This window comes from Schistocerca piceifrons, chromosome 1 (genome assembly GCF_021461385.2).
Source record: "Schistocerca piceifrons isolate TAMUIC-IGC-003096 chromosome 1, iqSchPice1.1, whole genome shotgun sequence".
Lineage (NCBI taxonomy): Eukaryota > Metazoa > Arthropoda > Insecta > Orthoptera > Acrididae > Schistocerca > Schistocerca piceifrons.
In genome coordinates this window covers 1210402046-1210426059 of record NC_060138.1, presented here as the reverse complement: position 1 = coordinate 1210426059, position 24014 = coordinate 1210402046, and the positions used below count along the sequence as shown (strand labels likewise).

Here is a 24014-nt window from a genome sequence, read left to right as displayed (position 1 = left end):
TAAGCATAAAGAATGTAGTTTACTGTTTGTATACATTTAAATATTAGTTTTTAAAATCATAATTACAGATTTTTGAAAAGACACACAAAGTTGTGAGTTCATACCTATTTACCACATGGTGTGGTTTTCCTAATGTATTATGTTTTTACAGCAATTGATTTCTGGTTTAGGTGTTCCATATTCTTCTCGCAGTATCATATCTCCCATCTTATCTTTACCTTCTTCCTTGTCTCTTTATTTAGCATTTTCCTAAAGTTTTTTTTCTCTTGTGTATATATAGATTGACTGTCTTTAGCATAGTACCAGTTTGCTATCTGAGCTCTTGATATAAATACTCAATTGTAAATCCGTATCTTGCCAGCCATGTTAATACATTTTCAGTTGCCTGTGCCCTCTTTTATTCAGTTGTGTTGCACACCATAAAATGTATGATTAGTAGATGTGGTCTATGGAACTTTCGATATTGCCTTTCAATACTGTAAAGTGTCCATGGGTAAATATCTGGGACAATTTACTGTAGCACGATGACATAAATGTGTTGTAGCAAAGATAGATGCCTGACTGAGATTCATGACTAGTATCCACAGTTAAATGGAATAATTTCAAGCTTATGCACTGGCAATTGTTATTTCTGTACTCTTTACAAAGGGAACAGAAGGGGAGGTCAATAGTAGTAGGCTATAATAGTAGGGCTACACAGGTCTATTGACTGCCATGTGTTTCTTTTGATGAGTGTCTATTGGAATCCAAAAGAGAATTTTGTACTCTTCTTCACCCAATAAACACTCTTAATGTGCAACTGGAACTCTGTGGGAATTTTAATTGGTTTCTCGTACACGCCCATTATTCATTTACAACATACATATTGCATTTGAAATGTGGTTACCTGTATGTAGTTAAAAGATGATAAATACCAACATAAGTAGCAATGTATTCTAATGCTTTACTTATTCTCCAGGATATTGTTTGCAACAGTTGAACTCTGTGTGACCGATACGGTGAACTACCATGGATGGTGAGTACTGTATCCATTATACTTGTGCATACTAACTCACTAAAATGGTATGTGATTTACAAGCGCAAGATATCTCATAGTTGCTGCCTCTGAAATTTACTGTAGTTGACTCTCCTAGAAAATCATATTTACTCCATAAAATTTCTGCATTAATAATTTAATAAGTAGAGGTAAGGCACTGTGATGAAATCTTGGAATATAAGCCAAGTGGTAGTGTTGTCTTGTAGCAATATTTCAGAATGTTTCCTACTCGCTGTGAGTGCTCAAGATGATGAACAGGAAACGTCTTGAAACATAGTTACAAGATGACGCTGCCACTCAGCTGATATTCGGAGGAGATTTCATCGATGGAAGTACCTGAAAAAGCCTGCATTCCAATGTAATGTAGTGCATAATACATTGAGTATACAGCCACATTTTTTTCACTTGTGGACCACAACATGGCTGTTTAGTGTCCTTTCTGTTTAGCTTATGCGGAAAGCAATTATTTTCAAATAATGATATGATTTTATCATGGAATAGATGAAATTTTATGTCAGCATTTGGTTCATTAGAAATTTCATCCCAGGTCACCTCTTGTAATTGATACTGAAAAATACACTATGTGATCAAAAGTGTACAGACACCTCGCTGAAAATAACTTAAAAGTTTGTGGCGCCCTCCATTGGTTATGCTGGAATTCAATATGGTGTTGGCCCACCTTTCACCTTGATGACAGCTTCCACTCTTGCAGCCATACATTCAATTAGGTGGTAGAAGGTTTCTTGGGGAATAGCAGCCCATTCACACGGAGTGCTGCACTGAAGAGAGGTATCGACGTTGGTCAGTGAGGCCTGGCACAAAGTCAGCGGTCCAAAACATCCCAAAGGTGTTCTATAGGGTTCAGGTCAGGACTCTGTGCAGACCAGTCCATTACAGGGATGTTATTGTCGTGTAACCACTCTACCACCGGCCGTGTGTTATGAAAAGGTGCTCAATTGTCTTGAAAGAGAGCAGTCGTCATCCCTGAATTGTTCTTTAACAGTGGGAAGCAAGAAGGTGCTTAAAACATCAATGTAGGCCTGTTCTGTGATAGTGCCATGTGAACCAACAGGGGGTGCAAGCCTCCTCCATGAAAAACATGACCACACCTTAACACAACCCCCTCCGAATTTTACTGTTGGCACTACACACGCTGGCAGATGACGTTCACCGGGCATTCGCCATACCCACATCCTGCTATCGGATCGCCACATTGTGTACCACGATTTGTCACTCCACACATTTTTCCACTGTTTGATCGTCTAATGTTTATGCTCCATACACCAAGTGAGGCATCATTGGGAATTGACTGGCGTGATACGTGGCTTATGAGCAGCCGCTCAACCATCAAATCCAAGTTTTCTCACCTCCCGTCTAACTGTCATAGTACTTGCAGTGGATCGTGAAGGAGCTTGGAATTCCTGTGTGATGATCTGGATAGATGTCTGCCTATTATACATTATGACCCTCTTCAACTGTCAGCGATAAACACACAAGATCGGCCTGTACGCTTATGTGCTCTACATGTTGCTTCACGTTTCCACTTCACTATCACATCGGAAACAATGTACTTGGGGATATTTAGGTGTGGAAATCTTGCATACAGATGTGTGACACCCAATCACCTGACCACATTCGAAGTTCGTGAGTTCCGTAGAGCACCCATTCTGCTCTCTCACGATGTCTAATGACTACCGAGATTGCTGATATGGAGTACCTTGCAGTAGGTGGCAGCACAATGCACCTAATACGATAACGTATATTTTTGTGTCCGGATACTTTTAATCACATAGTGTATTTGTTCTGGAGTATTAGTTATTCTGCCGGCTGGTGTGGCCATGCGGTTCTTTGCGCTTCAGTCTGGGACCATGTCACCGCTACAGTCACAGGTTCAAATCCTGCCTTGGGCATGGATGTGTGTGGTGTCCTTAGGTTAGTTAGGTTTAAGTAGTTCTAAGTTCTAGGGGACTGATGACCACAGATGTTAAGTCCCATAGTGCTCAGAGCCATATTAATTATCAAAGGTAACATGCAATTAGTGACATACTGTCTTTTTCACCCATGTTGAAGAGTTAATTACTGAGATTTAATTGTAGGTTTCCAGATAATTTTTTTGTATCAGAATCCTTTAGAAAATCTACACTAAAACCATCATTCTACCTTATTACTCTGTACTCAAGTATTGGCGTGACATAAGCTAATTTTACTAATCTACACATTCTTAAGCATTTTGGGGGCTCTTCTGTTATTTTGACTTCTGTCATATTGGCTGTTGATATACTTTCCGGGATGTGAGGTCGTGGTCCAAGAACTTTTCTCCTCCTTACGTTTCGTCCAGGACTGCGCTGGACTTCCTCAGAGGCGCTGCTCCACTGAGTCTTTCCGACTGACTGGTCGGGTGTCTGAGAGCGACTTATATATTGTGAGAAACGGGGGCGTAATATACTGTCTTTTTCACCCATGTTGAAGAGTTAATTACTAAGATTTAATTGTAGGTTTCATTCTGTCATATTACCCTAAAAACATTCTGACACCAAGAATGACAGGGTCCTTGCTTTGTGTTATACTGCCGCCTCACTATACATTTTCTGCAAGAAGTACAGCCAGCCTATCTTTCCCCCTCATATTCAGGTATAGTCCATTTCTAATATACCCTCTTCTCCGAGTTGTAGCAATGGGTGTTACACTCATGTAAGATTTCATTTGTGTGACCTGCAGTCTGCCAAATTGTGCGTTCACAAGCTCACAGCGTGTTAACGCATGGCAGGTTGTGGCACTGTAGGACCTCCACAAAACTCGCATTTGTGTGTGTAGTTGCTACTCCTATTTCATTTAGGTCACATCTAATGTTGTAATATCTGTCCATAGCCAGGCTGTCCCCTGCTCCACCTACTGTTCTAATCTGGGCCTCTTTGTCAGAATCCACAAATTCCCAATGTCTTCTATCACGTGGCTAAGGCTATATGTGATCAGGCACCAGTTCCTATGCCCCACCCCCACCCCACCCCACCCCTGCTTGTCTGGGGTTAGAATTGCCCGAGGCATTCTTGCCTGTCGTAAGAGGCGACTAGAAGGAGTCACACATTTCGGCCTTTATGTGATGGCCCGTCTGTAGAATTTGACCTCAGTTTTTTAAAAGAGCGAGCCACTTGGGGAAGGACGCCTTACATGGTGTATAGTGTCCATCATGCGCTGAGACCTCTCGCTTCCTTTGTCGACATGGATGATCTGCACTTCTGCTCATTCTCCAGCTGTTGGGCAAGGTCACCCTCCAGTGGAATTGTGGTGGTTTTTTCCACCACCTGGCTGAGATATGGCAGGTGTTAGGCTTTACACCTGCTTTCCGCATTTCCCTCCAGGAAACCTGGTTCCCAGCAATGCGGACCCCTGCCCTCTGCGGCTATAAGGGATATTACAGGAACCATGTGACTGTAATAGAATGTCAGGTGGAGATTGCATCCATGTCCTGAACTCAGTATGTAGTGAACCTGTGCCCCTTCAAAGCCCTCTTGAAGCTGTGGCTGTCAGGATAAGGACGATGCAGGAAATAACTGTCTGCAATGTATATCTTCCTCCAGATGGTGCAGTACCCTGGAATGTATTTGCTGCACTGATTGATCAGCTCCCTAAACCTTTCCTGCTTTTGGGAGATTTTAACATGCATAACCCCTTGTGGGATGGTGCCATGCTTACTGGCTTAGGTAGGGAGGTTGGAAATTTACTGTCACAACTTGACTTCTGCCACTTAAATAGGTGCCCCCACACATTTCGGTGTGGCATATGGCACATGTTCAGCCATTGATCTCTCGGTTTGCAGTCTTGGCCTTCTCCCATCTATCCGCTGGAGAGCACGTGATGACCTGTGTGGTAGTGACCACTTACCCAGCTTCCTGTCATTCCCCCGGTGTCAAGCCCACGGACACAATCAAGGCAGACTGAAAAACCTTCATCTCTGCTGTCACCGCTGAAGCTCCCCCACATGGTGCCATCGATGTTGTCGTTGAGCAGCTCTCTGCATCGGCAGAAAATGCGATCCCTTATTCTTTAGGGTGCCCCCAGCAAAAGGCAGTGCCTTGGTGATCGTCAGAAGTTGCTGAGGCAATGAAAGGTCATCGGTGAGCTCTGCAGTGACATGAGCAGCACCTGATAGCCTTTAAGCGGGTCTGTGTCTGTATTCATCAACTTATAAAATGACAGAAACAGGCGTATTGGGAGAGGTACATCTCAACCATTTGGTGACATACGTCACCTTCCCAAGTCTGGACGACGATCAGACATCTTTTTGGGTACCAGACCCCAACAGGTGTCCCTGGCATTAACATCAATGGTGCGCTATCTCCCAACGCAAACATGATTGCCGAGCACTATACTTGAGCCTCTGCGTCGGAGAGCCTCACGGCAGATGGAAAGAAAACCCCTCTCGTTCAGTACATGCCACAGTGAACCAATGCCCCATTTACAGAGTGGGAGCTCCTCAGTGCTCTTGCACATTGTCCCGACACAGCTCCTGGGCTGGTTCAGATCCACAGTCAGATGATTAAACATCCCTTGTCTGACTAAAAGAGACATCTCCTCATCATCTTCAACTGGATCTTCCATTGCAGTGATGGGAGAGCACCATCATTCTGGTGCTCAAACCTGGTCAAAACCTGCTTGATGTGATAGCTACCGGCCCATCAGCCTCACCAACTATCTTTGTAAGCTGCTGGAATGTCTGGTGCGTCGGGGTTGGGTTGGGTCCTGGAGTCACTTGGCCTACTGGCTCCCTGTCAGGGCGACTTCCGACAGGGTCACTCTACCATTGATAATCTGGTGTCCCTCAAGTCTGCCTTCCGAACAACCTTTTCCAGATGCCGACATCTGGTTGCAGTCTTTTGTTACTCATGTAAAGCATACGACATCATATCCGTGCCGTTTTGTAAGAGTGGGGCCTGCTCCTGATTTTTATCCAAAACTTCCTGTCGCTCTGTACTTTCCGTTTCCAAGTTAGTGCCTCCCATAGTCCCGTCCCCCTGCCTCTATTCAGAAGAATGGCGTTCCCCAGGGCTCTGCTTTGAGTGTCCCTACCAGCAGCTGTTGGGCCCTCTGTCTCACCTTCTCTGTATGCGGATGACTTCTGCATTTTGTACTGCTGCTCAAGTACTGGTGTTGCTGAGCGTCGCCTACAAGCAGCCATTGACAAGTTGCAGTCATGGGCTCTAACCCACGGCTTCCAGTTTTCAGCCGCGAAGTCGTGTGTCATGCATTTCTGTTGGCGGCACACTGTTCTTCCAGAACCAGAACTTTACCCTAATGACGATCCACTCACTTGTAGTGGAGACGTATTGATTCTTAGGACTGTTTTTTGACACCCATCTTCGTCAGCTTAAGCAGAAGTGCTGCCAGCACCTCAATGCCCTCTGCTGCCTGAGCAACACCAACTGGGGTGCAGATCGTTCTATGCTGCTGCAGCTCTACAGAGCCCTTGTTCAATTCTGCCTTGACTATGGGCGTCTGGTTTGCGTTTCGGCGGTGCCCTCAATGTTGCGTTTACTTGACCCTGTGGCATTCACCTAGCCATGGGAGCTTTTAGAATAAGTCCAGTGACCAATGTCCTGGTGGAGGCCGGAGTCCCTCCATTGAAGATTAGACTTTCACAACTGCTCGCCAGTTACGTTGCACGTGTTCATAGTTCTCCTGCACATCTGAATTACCGTCTCGTCCATTCATGTACACCTCCATGATGCACATCTAGGCCGCAGATTATTCTGGACCTTTTGCATGACCCTAAGGACTCAGTTAATCCTTTGGCTCTCTGCTATCACTTCCTCTCAATTCTCGACATGTACTGGGTCCATGTAGTGGTTTACACCAACGGCTCGATGGCTGATGGTCACGTAGGCTTTGCATATGTTCATGGAGGACATATTGAGCAGCATTCCTTGCCAGTTGGCTGCAGTGTTTTCACTGCAGAGCTGGCAGCCATATCTTGTGCTCTTGAGTACATCTGCTCATGCCCTGGTGAGTCATTTCTCCTGTGTACTGACTCCTTGAACAGCCTACAAGCTATCAACCAGTGCTACTCTCGCCATCGTTTGGTAGTGTCCATTCAGGAGTCCATCTATGCCCTGGAACGGTCCTGTCATTCAGTGGTGTTTGTGTGGACCCCAGGATACATCAGAATCCCAGGCAACGAACTTGCCGACAGGCTGGCCAGACAGGCTACGTGGAAATCGCTTCTGGAGATGGACATCTCTGAAACTGATCTGTGTTCTGTCTTATACCGCAGGATTTTTCGGATTTGGGAGACGGAATGGCAGAACAGTACACACAACAAACTGTGTGTCATTGAGACTAAAAATGTGTGGAAGTCTTCCATGCGGTCCTCTTGCAGGAAATCAGTTGTCCTATGCTGGCTCTCCACTGGCCATACATGGCTATCATATGGTTACCTCTTCCATCGCGAGGACCCACTTTGGTGTCGCTGTGGCTCACAAATGATTGTCGTCCACCTCTTGCTGGATTGCCCACTTTTAGCCGCTCTGCAGTGGACTTTTAACTTTACCGGCACCCTACGTTTGGTGTTGGGCAACAATGCCTCAACAGCAGCTTTAGTTTTACATTTTATTTGTGAGGGTGGGTTTTATCATTTGATCTAAGTTTTAGCACACGTACTTTGTCCCTCTGTGTCCTCCACACTAGTGCTTTTTGGGTGGAGGTTTGAATGTGTTGCACAGTGCGTGGCTTCTCCTTTTTATTCTCATGGTCAGCCAGCCATCGTAATCTGCTCTCATGTTTTTCTTGCATCTCTCTGTGGTTTTCTTGTCTGATTTTGTCCATTTTAGTGTCTGTTGCCCTTCTGCCATTCTTGTGGTTTTCTCCTTTCTTCCAGCTGTGTTTTGTATGTCTTAATTATTTTACTATCACCCTTGTGGAATTGTTTTAATCGGAGTGAGGGACCTATGACCTGGCAGTTTGGTCTCCCCCCCTCCCCTCTTTTAAAGAAACCAACCTACCCTGTTCCAAATTTGTCCTATACATCACTGTTTTGGCAACTAACTGGCAGCAAGACTGTTTCCTACTTGCTCTGTTTTGGTACCGGCCAACACCTATCTAGTTTCTTTGCTAGAAGTCTGCTGCACGTGTAATCAAAATATCTGATTCAATGACATGCTTCTCTCAGCAAAAGTGAGGAAGAATTGCTGAACCTGTTGATGGAATGCAAAGTGTAATGCGTCCTGAATATGGATTTCAAGTAAACCAAAAAAAAAAGACGAAACTAATGAGGAGTAGCAGAAATAAGAGTAGCGATGAACTTAACAAAGAAATTCGGTACCACGAAGTAGACAAAGTAATAGAATTCTTCTAGCTTGGAGGTAAAATTACGTGTGATGGATGAAACAAGGGGATATAAGAAGCATGACTACTACAGGTAAGCGGGCATTCCTCTCTAAAATATGTCTACTAGTCTTTGTCAGGAGTTGAAGTGTAGTGATATTTATGGACATTAAAAATTAGATGGACTAATGAGATAAGAAATCAGGAAATTCTTTGCAAAATCACATAGGACAGGAAATATGTAAACACTGACTAGAGGAAAGGGCAGGGAATAATTTATGTGATAGTAGATGGAGGTATGGGGGGCATAAACTGTATGGGAGGCCAAAGATTGGAATATATGCAATAAATAATTGAAAACATTGGGTGAAAGTGCTACTCTAAAAAGAGAATATTGTCACAGGAGAGAAATTTGTGGTGGCCCACACCAAACCACTGACAGATGAAAATAAACAAATAAATGAAAGACATTAAGTTGGTTATCATGAGTCTGCTTCAGATGTCAGCCTGGTGGCAGCAAGATTCAAGCCAACTGCTACTGAATATTGGCAGTAAATTGGTCTCAAAGTCAGCCCACAAAATAAATCACACATACTCGTGAAGCACTGTCTTTTAGTTCCGTGCAAGATGCATCAGTATGATAGAAACATTTACCATACTTTGTTGTATGGTTTTATTAGCGGAAGACAATAGTCTGTATACAAAGTTAGCATGCATCGAAATGAAATTTTCAGCTTAGTCACTGCCAAGGTTTTAGGGAAGGAATGTAGAAATTGACCTTAACCATTAGTGTAATGTTTCTTTTAACATTACTGACGTGGGCTGTAGGATTTTCAGGTGTACAGGACATGTTCCTGACATTGATGTAGGTATGTACAGAAATGTGTTATAGTGCAGCTTTCATTCTTGCAATCTTCTGCTAAACATGATGCACCTGTGTGTCGATAAAAACTAATTCCTAACAAAGCTTTAGACCCTTTAGAGGAGACACTATATAAATTGAACAATTACCTGCTGATGCAGCTATGATTGGGTAAGTATTCTGCCTTTACTGTGAAACTAAATATCCATTGGATTTTTCTGAGCTGTGTTGTTGAACCCAGTTGTTAATGACCACATTCAAATTCAGAATAACACGTTGATTGGCAATTGCCATCTAAGACATCAGTTACCTGCAGTGTTCTACAAGTCTCGCCTATTTCTCACAATATTGCCATTTGGCTCATGGCAATAGACTTTCTACGTAACATTCTATAGATGCATCCAGTGTACTGAAAATGCAGTATATTAATTTTTGGCGTGAACACTAGGGAAGTTGTTCTTTCTTTTCAATCTTATAATTCATGTCCTTTAATCACAATTTCAAATGACATTCACACACGTTATACCCTGGTGTATGGTACTGAAACTCTTTAATTTCATTCATCAGATTCTGTTGGACAGTATTGGCCAAAGCTGTCATGGAATAAGCAGAAAGTTCACAAGATAATTTAAAAACAAGAAATGGAGTGCATTAAAATTTCAAAACTACTAAGTTAATGATATATTAGATTGCAAGGTACGTTCTAAAGTACTATGAGAAACTTCTGTACAGAGTAAAAGAAGAGTGCTGAGAAAAGGCCTTTGAACTTAGAATGACAATTTAATGTTCTCTCATTATTTGTATTTTATTTTTTTATTCAACAACAACAATCATCAGATCAATCGTTAAGTTGTAATTCCCATTATTTCCACAGCAGGGTTCCCTGTCTCATATTGTTACAGGCCTCCTTTTCCATTAATCGTATCAGTTTGTATCGTCAGCACCAACTCCTTTCCTTAGGCTTGAACAAGAACACTGCCTTTGGGAAGAAATGAGGAGGCCTTCCATAGAATTGATAGTGAGAGGAACATGCGGAAACAATGGTAGGAAGAAGTGATACTATAACTGGACACATATGAAGACATCTAGAACTAACTTACATAATAGTTGAGGAAACTGTAGAGACTAAAACATGGAAGACAGAAACTGGACTGTGCACGACTAGTAATGGGGAAAGTGCTTATATCATTCCTGTTCTCAGGAAGGGGCATAGAGCACAAAAACTTGCAGACTGTAGACGCTCGTGGAGGAATTGATGAATGACCCTGAACATAATCAAATGTAACATATTGTGGAAACCCTAGTTATTTTTTGATTATAAACACAGTCATTAAAAACTTGGGCGAATACATACAGGCTGATTTAAAGTGGAGTGGCTACATAAAGCTAATATTGTAGAAAAACTTAATGCCACATACATTCATTGGAAGAACCATCAGCTTAAGAAATCATAGTTTAACTAATTCCTGACTGTAACTTTACATGTGTGTGGGAGAGTTATTCAGCCACCTAGAGTCGGTACGAGGTGAGATGAATTTGTTTGTGCATCTGAATGCTAGGTGGCAACCCCAGGACCCGTGCATCACATGGTTGATCCAGCAAAGCAACCATGACAACTCTGCTCAAAATCAAAGATGGTCAGTGTGGCTGGAAATGGGAAAATCCCGAGTGCAGCGAATTTGGATGAGGGTTGCTTGCCTAGCTGAAGAACAGACAATGCAATAGAAATTAGAGAATTTCAGACAGTCTGACATATGGATACTTGCAACTTTAGGAATTCAGTAATAAAGCAGAGTTACAAAGTAAAGCATATCTGAATATTTCGTCAATCTCCAAAAAATGAGTTGAATTCAATGAAACAATCATATTTATAATATCTTAAAAACTACAAAAGCTAATAATTTACAGTGACTAAATATCATCACAGTGAGCCTTAGAATTGACAACTTTGAAACCCTTCATGTAATTTCATCAAATAATATCTCAGATGATAGCATTGCACTATAGCTATCGTCCCTGAAAGCCAATCATCTGTATCAGTTTTATTTTTTAATTCATTATGTTTTTATATTATTTCCATTATGCAGATGTTTTTCAGAACATTGTATTCTCCATGATGACAAAGCAACTGAATGCACAATGAATACCACATATTGTGTCATACTTGTGTAATTATTTAAGGTATTATATGTAAATTGATGGTACAGGGGTGGAGAAAGGGAAGGCAAGGGATTAGTGATGTCAGTTGCATCAGGACGTTACGAGGAGTCAGTGGCAACGAGTGAAAATGTGTAACGGACTGGGATTCAAACCCTGAGTCTCCTGCTTACTAGGCAGGTGCATTAACCACTGTGCCATCGGGGACACAGTGTTATCGCAACTGCGCAGGCTGTCTCGGCATACCTCACAGCCAACCACGTTCCCACCGAGTGTTACCTATACGCAGTCCGCATCCATTTTCTTCACGCTCACTACTTTGTGTTTCCCATAGGAGGTCGGATGAACTTTTCCATTCACATTGGATCCATTACCCATCTAGGCAAATCAATTATATGAAAGTGTAGTGTCTGTTCTTTTAGACATGTCCAAAAGAACAGACACCACACATTCATATATATTTAAGAAATATTTTACTATTTTTGCCAATAACTTAATTTAAATATAATTATGGTCAGTAATATAGAACCACAGAAATTTAAGAAGTGGTCAACAGAACATGTTAGCTGACACCACTATTAAAAAGAGGACCAAAAGACGCTTCTGCCAAGCAGGCATAAATAATAGTTTAAACAGTATTTAACGTCTATCTGTAGTCACTGAATATGAGTGCGCTTACACAAGAATACTAGCTTATTTATTTATGAACAAACTGTTATGTATTGAAAAAGGCATTGGTGTGACTGAAGTATAACATGGCTTTATTTAAATATTGTTGAAATAGATTAGTTTAGTGTGGAAAATGGTCAAGTTGAGTCACAATCAAGTCTGTAGTACTAAGATTGATGTATTTTTGGTGTGGACGTAAGAATTAGTCAGTGATAGAACACGGTTGGAGTCAATTGGAGATGGCACTCACAAGGGAATGACTGAGGACGTTGTATGTTGAGTTCTTTAAGAAGGCAGACCTGTGTGCGCTACACTGCGATATTCAATCCTGCTGGGATAGATTGTAGGTGTCATACTGAAACAATGTGTACCCAGTTGCTACTGGACTATCAGATCGTGATTCACAATTAATGGAAATAATGGAACTTTACAACCCTGAGGCAGGTTCGCACAAAACAGTGAGGCTTAGTTTAATGAGAACTGGATACAATCTCTTGAAAGTAAGCTAAACTGTGTGGTATGAGATGAGTTATAGTTATGTAGAAAAATATGCTAATGTCAAATTCAATTTATTCGATAGTAAATTTGTGTCAGTATTTGAAAGTTGCGTTCCTAAAAAATTATCCAGAAGACCTCAAAAAATACTGTAGTATTTTAAGGAAAGCCATTACAATGTCCAGAAGTGTGCATGTCGTGTCAGAAATAATGCAGATAATAAGAGTAAAACTGTATGGGACATTGTCAAATGGGAGGCAGAACAGCCAGCCAGTGTACAAGATTCTGTAACAATTAAACTAAATGACAGTGTTGTGACAGATAATTCACAAGTTGCAAGTACTTCTAACAGGCACTTTCGAAACGTAGCAGCAAGTATAGGATTAAATTGTTCAGTTGAAGAAGCAAGAGAATATACTAAAAGTGTCATCCCACAAGATTTTTAAGGCATTAGAAGTAGCATCAACATTCTTTATTGAAATTAATGCAGTTATAAAAATTCCAAGAAACAATAGGTCTTACGGGGTTGATGAAATTTCAAACAGAATTTTGAAAGGTTGTTACAACTTAATAAATAATGTCCTTAGTGACATAAGCAATGCATCACTGGCAAAGAGAAGCTTCCAGACAGGTAAAAATATTTAATTATTAAACCAATTTGTAAGAGAGGTGTCGAGACAGACTTAAACAGCTGTCGTCTAGTTTCCTTACTGACATCTTTTTCCAGAATAAATGAAAAAGTAGTGTACTCAAGAGTAGTCGCACACTTAAGTGGAAACAATTTACTTAGCATGACACAGTTTAAATTCCAAGAAGGCCATTTATACATTCATTAATCAAATAGTACAAGCCTTAAACAATATTGTATCATCTGTTGGTATTTTTTGTGATCTTTCCGAGGTGTTTGTGTGGATCGTGATACTCCTTTAGAAAATCTTAAGTTCTACGGGATTAATGTCTTTACACACAGCTAGTTTGTATCAGACAAACAGAAAGGTTGTGCTGAATAATTCAGACAGTGTTGGAAAGGCAGAACATTTTAGTGACCTGGGAAGACACATAAATGGGGACCCACTTAACATTCAGGAAGCAAAATTTGTACTTTTTGCAGATACTACTAGTTTTATAACAAATACCATTAGATAGAAAGCAACAGAAGAGTTGGTAAGTGATATTTTCCAAAGAATTAAATGGTTATTTGAAAATGGGCTCTTCCTAAGTTTTAAGAAAAAAGAAAAAACACGACATTCAGTTCTACTCACAACAAATAGCCATGCTCCAAATTTTTGTGTGTGCATAATGATGAATACTTGAACCGGAAATAGCATATTATTGGACTTCTCAAACAAATGCATAGACTATTGGGCTGCAGGATCAGAGTGACAGGTTTTTTCAGCAAGTGAGCAGCATGAAAGTAGATTTGCAGCTCGACTCTGCGACATTATCGATCTATTCTTTTTAAACACAGCCGTGCATAGCCCAGTTACCTAAGGTGAAAGCAACGTCGGGCAAAGTCGCTATTCGTTTGCTCGTATGGAATGCTGGTTAGGGACTCTAATCAGCGGAATACCCATTGGATCACTAACAGTCGTTCTTCCCGTGCACCGTTCGCGAGTGAAGCAGGAAACGGGGAAGTGAGTTCGGTACACCAAATACCTTCCAGCGTACATCGTAAGATGGGCTGTCGAGTATAGAATATCGTAGTCTGATTATGCGATCGTAGTTATGAAGTGTGAATTCGAAAGGTATTATACTTCCTTAAAATGTCTCGCTATGAGACCTAAACAGAACCAGGATTATTCATATCAGAGTCTTAAAAAGAGATACATTTGGGCACAGACTGGACCCGTAGAGTGTGAGCGAATCGGACGAGTTCCCTGACAACTCGAGCTGTATCACACCACTACTACACAAGCCCAGATAACTTTCAAAATTGTAAGGCACAGATTTATAAACATGATTTTTAAACTGAAAAACTTTTCTAATGACGGAAGTAGACTCTGAGCAAAATTTATTGGTTATATGCTGTAGATAAAGTAGGTAAAAAGACGAGGGCTAATAGAAATCCTTGGGTAACAGAAGAAATATTGAATTTAATTGATGAAAGGACAAAATATAAAAATGCAGTAAATGAAGCAGGCAAAAAGGAATACAAACGTCTCAAAAATGAGATCGACAGGAAGTGCAAAATGGCTAAGCAGGGATGGCTGGAGGACAAATGTAAGGATATAGAAGCCTGTCTCACTAGGGGTAAGATAGATACTGCCTACAGGAAAATTAAAGAGACCTTTGAAGAGAAGAGAACCACTTGTATGAATATCAAGAGCTCAGATGGCAACCCTGTTCTAAGCAAAGAAGGGAAGGCAGAAAGGTGGAAGGAGTATATAGAGGGTTTATACAAGGGCGATGCACTTGAGGACAATATTATGGAAATGGAAGAGGATGTAGATGAAGACGAAATGGGAGATAAGATACTGCGTGAAGAGTTTGACAGAGCATTGAAAGACCTGAGTCGAAACAAGGCCTCGGGAGTAGACAACATTCAATTAGAACTACTGATGGCCTTGGGAGAGCCAGTCATGACAAAACTCAACCATCTGGTGAGCAAGATGTATCAGGCGAAATACCCTCAGACTTCAAGAAGAATATAATAATTCCAAACCCAAAGAAAGCAGGTGTTGACAGATGTGAAAATTACCGAACTATCAGTTTAATAAGTCACAGCTGCAAAATACTAACGCGAATTCTTTACAGACGAATGGAAAAACTGGTAGAAGCGGACCTCGGGGAAGATCAGTTTGGATTCCGTAGAAATGTTGGAACACGTGAGGCAATACTAACCTTACGACTTATCTTAGAAGAAAGATTAAGAAAAGGCAAACCTACATAAAATACAGGGAACGAAAGGCTATTTACAATTTGTACAGAAACCAGATGGCAGTTATAAGAGTCGAGGGGCATGAAAGGGAAGCAGTGGTTGGGAAAGGAGTGAGACAGGGTTGTAGCCTCTCCCCGATGTTATTCAATCTGTATATTGAGCAAAGTGATGCTGAGGGAATTAGATTAGGAAATGAGACACTTAAAGTAGTAAAGGAGTTTTGCTATTTGGGGAGTAAAATAACTGATGATGGTCGAAGTAGAGAGGGTATAAAATGTAGACTGGCAATGCCAAGGAAAGCGTTTCTGAAGAAGAGAAATTTGTTAACATCGAGTATAGATTTAAGTGTCAGGAGGTCGTTTCTGAAAGTATTTGTATGGAGTGTAGCCATGTATGGAAGTGAAACATGGACGATAACTAGTTTGGACAAGAAGAGAATAGAAGCTTTCGAAATGTGGTGCTACAAAAGAATGCTGAAGATAAGGTGGGTAGATCACGTAACTAATGATGAGGTATTGAACAGGATTGGGGAGAAGAGAAGTTTGTGGCACAACTTGACTAGAAGAAGGGATCGGTTGGTAGGACATGTTTTAAGGCATCAAGGGATCACAAATTTAGCATTGGAGGGCAGCGTGGAGGGTAAAAATCGTAGAGGGAGACCAAGAGATGAATACACTAAGCAGATTCAGAAGGATGTAGGTTGCAGTAGGTACTGGGAGATGAAGGTTGCACAGGATAGAGTAGCATGGAGAGCTGCATCAAACCAGTCTCAGGACTGAAGACCACAACAACATGCTGTAGATTAAAGCTGGAAAATTTGAAAATGGGAAAAATTAAGGAAATTGGGCATGGATAAGTCAAAAGAACCAAAGATTTCGAGAGTTTCAAATCCCGGCCGGGTTGGGGATTTTTTCTGCCCGGGGACTGGGTGTTTGTGTTGTCCACATCTTTTCATCATCATTCGTGATAGTGGCTAGATTAGATTGTATAAATATTGGACTGTGTAAACATTGGGAGTTTGTAACGGCGATGATGACCGCGCAGTTGAACGCCCCACAAACTAAACATCATCGAGAGTTTCAAAGATAGTGTGAAGCAATGATTAAGTGAAATGAGGGAAAAGAATGCAGTAGAAGACCAAGAGAGATGAAATAGTGAAGGCAGCAGAGTATCAAATAGGTAAACAGACAAGGACTAGTAGAGATCCTTAGATATCACAAGAGATATAGAATTTAATCGATGAAAGACGAAAAAACAAAAATGCAGAAAATGAAGCAGGCGAAAGGAATACAAAAGTCTAAAAAATGAAATATGGCTAAGCATGAGTGGCTAGAGAACAAGTGTAAGTCTATAAAAGCATACCTGGTGGAAAGACAGATACAGCATAAAGGAAAATTTAGGAGGCGTTAGAGGAGCTATACAAGGCAAACGAACTTGAAGGCAAAAAGAGAAGAGGAAGTAGATGAAGATGATATGGTAGGTACGTTACTGCGAGAAGAATTTGACAGAGCACTGGAAGACCTAATACAAAACAAAGCCCCGGCTGTAAACGACATTCCCTCAGAACAGCTGCATCCCGTAGGAAAGCCAGTCATAACAAAACTTTCCGTCTGCGTGCAAGATGTGAGAGACGGGAAATGCCCTTATCTAAATCTACATGGATACTCTGCAAATCACACTTATGTGCCTCGCAGAGGGTTCATCAAATCACCTTCTCAATTATTCTCTATTATTCCAATCTCGAACCGCGCGGAAAAAACGAACATATATATCTTTCCGAGCGAGCTCTGATTTCCCTTATTTTATTATGATGATCGTTTTTCGCTACGTAGGCCGGCGCCAGCAAAATATTTTCGCGCTCGGAGGAGATAGTTGGTGATTGAAATTTCATGAGAAGATCCTGTCGCAGCGAAAAACGGCTTTGTTTTAATGATATTCACCCCAAATTCTGTATCGTGTCCGTGACACTCTCTCCTCTATTCCGCGATAAAACAAAACGTGCTACTCTTCTTTGAACTTTCTCGATGTACCCCGTTAATCTGGTACGAACCCCAGACTGCGCAGCAGTACTCTAAAAGAGGTCGGACAAGGGTAGTGCAGGCTGTCTCTTTAAGTGGACTCTTACATTTTCTACGTGTTCCGCCAGTAAAACGCAGTCTTTGGTTTGCCTTCCTCACAACATTTTCTATATGTTATTTCCAATTTAAGTTGCCCATAATTGTAATTCCTAGGTATTTAGTTGAATTTACGGCCATTAGATTTGACTTATTTATCGCTTAATCGAAGTTAACGAATTCATTTTAGCATTCATGTCGATGACCTCACACTTTTCATTATTAAGGGTCAATTGCCAATTTTCGCTCCATACAGATATCTCTTAAAATAGTTTTGCGATTTGTTTTGACCGTTTGATGACTTTACTAGACGATAAACGTCAGCATCCTCTGCAAACAACCTAAGACGGCTTTTCAGATTATCTCCTAAATCGTTTAGTTGGATAAGGAACAGCAGAGGGCCTATAACACTAACTTGGGGAACGTCAGAAATCTTTTCTGTTTTAGTCGATAACTTTGTCAGATACTGTGAACTGTGACCTCTCTGATAGGAAATCACGTATCCAGTCACATAACTGAGACGATATTCCGTAAGTACGCACTTAGGATGTAATTACTCTAATTCCAAAGAAAGCAGATTCCGGCAGTTATGAATATTACTGAACTATCTGTTTAATAAGTCATGGTTGCAAAATACCGAGACGAATTATTTACAAGAAAGGAAGAACAGGTGGAAGCCAACCTCGAGGAAGTTTGAGTTTTAGAGAAATGTTGGAACGCACGACCCTACGGCTTATCTTAGAAGATAGGTTATATAAAGATAAACCTTAGTCTATAGCTTTTGTAGACGTAGATAAAGCTTTTGAAAATGTTAACTGGAATACATTCTTTGAATTTCTAAAGACAGCAGGAGTAAAAGACACGGAGTTAAAGATTATGTACAACTTATGCAGAAATCAGACAGCAGTTATGAGTCGAGGGGCATGATAGAGAAATAGTTGTGGAGGAGGGAATGAGACACTGTTGTAGTGTACCCCAGTATCATTCGACGTATACATCGATCAAGTATTAAGCGAGCCAAAGAAAAAATTAGAGGAGGAATTAAAGTTCAGTGAGAAGAAATAAAAATAAGCGTGTGATTTGCCAGTGACATTGCACTGGTCAGAGACAGCGAAGGATTTGCAAGCACAGTTGAACGGAGTGGACAGTGTCTTGAAAGGAGGATATAAGATGAACATTAACAAAACCAAAACAAGGGTAATGGAATGTAGTCTTATTGAGTCAGGTGGTGCTTAGGATATTAGATTAGGAAACGAGACACTAAAAGTAGTAGATGAGTTTTGCTACTTGGGCAGTGAAATAACTGTTGATAATCGAGGCAGACTTGGTATAAAATTTAGACTGGCAGTGGTAAGAAAAGCGCCAGTCTCCGAAGAAGATAAATGTAGCATCAAATATAGACTTAAGCGTTAGGAAGGCTTTTCTGAAGGCATTTGTTTGGAATGCAGCTTCGTATGAAAGCGAAACGTGGACAGTAAGCAGTTCAGAACAAGAAGAGAATTGAAGCTTTTGAAATGTGGTGCTACAGAAGGATGCTGAAGATTAGATAGATATGTCGCGTAACTAATGAGGAGGTACTGAATATAATTAAGGGGAAAAGAAATTTTTGGCATAACTTGACAAAATGAGGGGATCGGTTGATAGGATACGTTCTGAGACGTCAAGGAATCATCAGTTTAGTATTGCAGCAAAGTTTGTGTGTTTGTGCGGGGCAGCAAAGTTTGTGTGCTTGTCGGGGGGTAAAAGTGCAGGAGACCAAGCGACGAGTGCAGTAAGAAGGTTTGATTGAATAGATGTGAGTTGGTATAGTTATTCCAAAAAGAAGATACCTGTACACGATGGAGTGGCGTGAAAAGCTACATCAAACCAGTCTCCGCACTGAAGACCAGGACTACAAGTAATAATCAGCTGTCCGACAACTCAGTTATTCGAACACTCCGTTCCAATTGTTTCGGATAATCAATGCTACGTAGAGATGGGCAAACTCGTTCATTCTTGGGAACTAGTTCACTGGTCATCGCTTTTTTTTGGGAGCCGTTCATTTTTACTCATTCACCTTTCATTTGTGCTTGGTATATGGCTCTTACGAAAAACGGACTGAAGATGGAAGGTGCCAAGAGGGGGCACTTGACTCGCCCCTGGAGTACACAGTTTTTATTCATAACATCATTCTCACACAGTTGTAATTTTCGTGATTCTGCAAAACCTCTCGTTTGGCCAACTGTAGCGTTGTGTAGCTGATCGCAGTGAAATAATATAAAGTGGCGCAAGAAAAACCAGCCACGAGTGCTGACTGTTCGCCAATTACGCACGATTTGTTGACCGCTACGTGCAGAATAGATAAACACATAATAATTAGGCAGTGAAGAAATAGCATATAAGCTGAAACTTCCTGGTAGATTAAAACTGTGTGCCTTCCAAACTTTACAGAAGCTCTCCTGCGAACCTTGCAGAACTAGCACTCCTGAAAGAAAGTATATTGCGGAGACATGGCTTAGCCACAGCCTGGGGGATGTTTCCAGAATGAGATTTGGAAGGTAGGAGACGACACACTGGCAGAATTGAAGCTGTGAGGACGGGGCGTGAGTCGTGCTTGGGTAGCTCAGTTGGTAGAGCACTTGCCCGCGAAAGGCAAAGGTCCCGAGTTCGAGTCTCGGTCCGGCACACAGTTATAATCTGCCAGGAAGTTTCATATCAGCGCACACTCCGCTGCAGACTGAAAATCTCATTCTGGAAACATATAAGCTAATGCAAACAACAACTTCAATACAACAGATGACGATCGGTGGGCAACAGTGAGCAGTCTAGTACTCGGGGGCAATATTTCGTGTGCCACCCTATACCACTGAAATAATATTGTAGAAGTTATCACACTCTCTTTACAAAATGGGACACCAGACACTTGATTATGGAGCGCAGGCTTCATTCGGTTGTGAGTCGGTCTGCCTACCATAACAATGAACGTGCTCTTTTACCTTGGATAAAAAAAAGACGGAAAATGGCCATTCATGTGTGCCGTGCCGACTTCCTTTACATGTCTAATAACAAAATGTCTTGCCTTTTTACGAAGTAGTGAAGTAAACTGATATGCCATTTTGTTACATGAAAAGATTTGTGTATTACATACCACGTAATTTTTATATAATTTACGTAATTATAAAATAGTTTTTAATTACCGATCATGGACGCTGAATAGAATATGAAAAGAACCAGACGTTCATAGTTCGAAAAAGGTTCTTGTAGTTGCAAAACTTTGCATAGTGGTAAGGGATGGGGCTCATGAGCAACATACTAAAAATGCAGGATTACGGTGCTGGAGATGATGATGTAAGTCTTCTACTATCGGGTTATAGCAACAACAGAGGACGGCAATCGACAACGGCCAATTGTGCTCAGGTATTCGACACATGTGACGTCACGCCACTGCGCGGAAGCACCCGTAAACGAAATTTTGCTGCAGTCAGTAGTGAGCCAGGGTGTGAATCCGACACTCGCAGAAGTTACAATCCCCTTTGAAAATGTCCTCGACAGATGGGGTCGAAACGTTGGGTTTAAGTGTGAAATCCATTCGACCACGACATAATAGCCCGGAATCTTTACTAACTCTGGCCAGGTAATGTCACAGCTGCAATAAATTAGGCAACCAGGAAATGTAACTTTCGAAGCATTCATAACAATGGTAACTATGTCGGCAGTTGGCCGATCTCGAGTGAATCTCATTCGGTGTCAGTTGTCTTCTGAAGTTTTTGAAGCGTTGACAGGCAGCGCTGCGCAGTCACCGTTAACTTTTTGTCTATAGTACCTCTCAAGGAAGTTCTTCCCCCTCCCCCAAGTACACACATATTCGTAACTCCACACTACACTGTCACCCTGCTACTGCGCAGGGGACGCTCGGGCACCACTTCAGGATTTCTGTCTGACCAACAGCGCAGGTTAAGATCATCGATATAAACATAGAAATGAAGCTTCGTCGCTCATTATGACAACCAAAGCACCAGTCGTTTACATACATGTACATAATCTACAAATCTCTGTGAAGTGCATGCTAATCATGCTACCACATGTGTTGGGTTTCTACCCGTTACTGTTGCGTATGGAACGAGAAAAGAATGACTTCCTAAATGCGTATGTGCGGGTTCTAATTAGTCCTAATTTTGTTTTCAAGGTTCCTACCCGAGCGACATGTAGGGGCCGAAAGAATATCTCGTGAACCTCTCCATAATACTGGTTCTTGAAGCTCTGTAAGTACGCTCTCATGGGGTAGCTTCCGTCTGTTTCAGGAGTCTGCCAATGCAGGTTTTTCTACATTTTCATGGCACTCTCCCATCAGATGAACCTGCGACATTCATGCCGCTCTTCTTTGTAAAACCGCTATTAATCCTATTTCTTATGGACCCCATACAATTGAGCAATATTCTGAGATGGGACACACAAGTGATTTGTAAGCACTATCAGTGATAAAATGCGCTACGTTTGTAACAATTATTTATTTATTTATAAAAAGGGATGCACTACGTGGTTACGCATGTCTTGAAACAGGGTAGTGTTTCCATTCTTAGCAATAAATAATTTTTACAACTGTAGATGATTGTATCATTGACAAAAAATAAGTTGTGGATGTCTTATGAAAAGTGTGGATTTGTAAGCAGTCCGCTTTATAGACCGACTTCATTTTCGCAGTGTCCTGCCAGTGAATTGAAATCTGCCACCCGCCCTACCTGTGGTTGAGCCTACGTGATCATTCCATTTCACATCTTTGCAAATTATTGCACCCACCACTTCAAGCATTGGAATTGTATTTATATCTTCAGCTGTTAACGGGCGTTGATATATATCAACGGGCACAGGTGAAAATGTGCGTCCCGACCGGGACTCGAACCCGCGATCTCCTGCTTACATGGCAGATGCTCTATCCACCTGAGCCACCGAGGACACAGAGGATAACGCGACTGCAGGGACTATCTCGCGCACGCCTTCCGCGAGACCCACATTCTCACTTTGTATATCCACACACTACATTCGCAGTGTCCCACCTCAACACACTCTTTACTCGTGGAAGACATTCTTACCAAGTCGCGTAAGAGTTCTGGGAATATGTGTGCATCCGCACAGGAGGAGGAGGTGTTGCCAGAACTATATACTTACATGGATATGGAGTCTGTTCTTTCGGATAGAATGTGGGTCTCGCGGAAGGCGTGCGCGAGATATTCCCTGCAGTCGTGCTATCGTCCATGCCCTCGGTGGCTCAGATGGATAGAGCGTCTGCCACGTAAGCAGGAGATCCCGGGTTCGAGTCCCGGTCGGGGCGCACATTTTCACCTGTGCCCGTTGATATATATCAACGACCTTTAGCAGCTGAAGATATAAATACAATTCCAGTTTCGTTCTAGATCGTTGCAGGTCATCAATGGTGTCTGTTCTTTCGGACATGTGCGAAAGAACAGACACCATACCCATATAAACTTCAAGCATTTGTTATGAAAATGTTTTGGATAGTCTGGGACCACGGCCTGTTCTTTTTAGAAGCGAAAGTGTAATTTATCGTGAAGTATTTGTCTTAGGTACAGTTCTCACTGAGGCGACACATCTTACAATAAAATGTAATAATACTACACTAGTAGCCGCTATATTGATATTTTTTTAATTAGGCAACCAGTTTGTCCCCCCCCCCCTCCCCGCAGTTGGCGTCTTCGATCCAACAAAAACTTACAGCTGCTCTTGGAATCACAGCGTCCGCTTGGTCTCTGCCTCCCCGAAACAAAATTGCGTCCTCAGGACCACTTCGAGCTCTTTCATTTCTTTCTGCTCCGCTTTGACCTTCTCCCCAGAGGAAGGCATTCCCTCTCATGCTACTCATCCGGGATGAGTTCATAGTCAGTCCATCTACCTGACTACCTGGCTTCAAGCTGTTGCAGTCCGCGTTTTCCTTCCTCCCTTCGTCATTCGGTAGCACAGGGCAGACTTCCTCCAGCTTATTGGGCAACTCCCTCACCCCTTTCTGCTGCTCGGTGACCAATGCGCACCGTCCCCTGTTGGGTTGTCCCAGAACCTGCCCAAGAGATGCCCTTCTTAGCTGACCTTCTCAATCAACTTAACCTCATCTGCCTTTACAAGGGAGCATCCACATTCCTTCCAGACTCCACTCACACCTATTCCCATTTGAACCTTTCGTTCTGCACTGCCCAGCTTTCTCTTCGTGTCGAGTGGTCCGTTCTCTTTGACTTGTACACGAGCGATCGTTTCCCGTTTGCTGACTCGTATCCCACCTACGTGTACACCCAAATGGCGGAGGCTTTACTCCCCCCTTGCGACCTTCGACGAACAACATTTCCCCAGTTGTGATGACCAGGTAGAATACCTTACAAACGTTGTCCTTACCGCCGCAGAACGTTCCATTCCTCGCACTTAATGTTTACCGCGCCGTGTCCCGGTCCCTTGGTGGATTGAGGCGTGCCGCCACGCAATTCGCGCGCGGAAATGCGCTCT

The 24014-nt window shown here is 42.0% G+C and overlaps 1 protein-coding gene and 1 non-coding gene across 2 annotated transcripts in view; both read left to right on the top strand.

Moving 5' to 3' along the window:
* LOC124779432 (transformation/transcription domain-associated protein) overlaps nucleotides 1-24014 on the top strand; it is a 453680-nt gene that overhangs the window by 1050 nt on the left and 428616 nt on the right. The window contains exon 2 of the mRNA XM_047253711.1: nucleotides 959-1015. Within this exon, the coding sequence (XP_047109667.1) occupies nucleotides 1009-1015 (7 nt within the window). The 5' untranslated portion in view covers nucleotides 959-1008. The remainder of the gene's footprint in view (nucleotides 1-958; nucleotides 1016-24014) is intronic.
* Trnat-cgu lies at nucleotides 22762-22836 on the top strand. The gene has a single exon. It is a non-coding gene; the product is annotated as a tRNA-Thr (tRNA).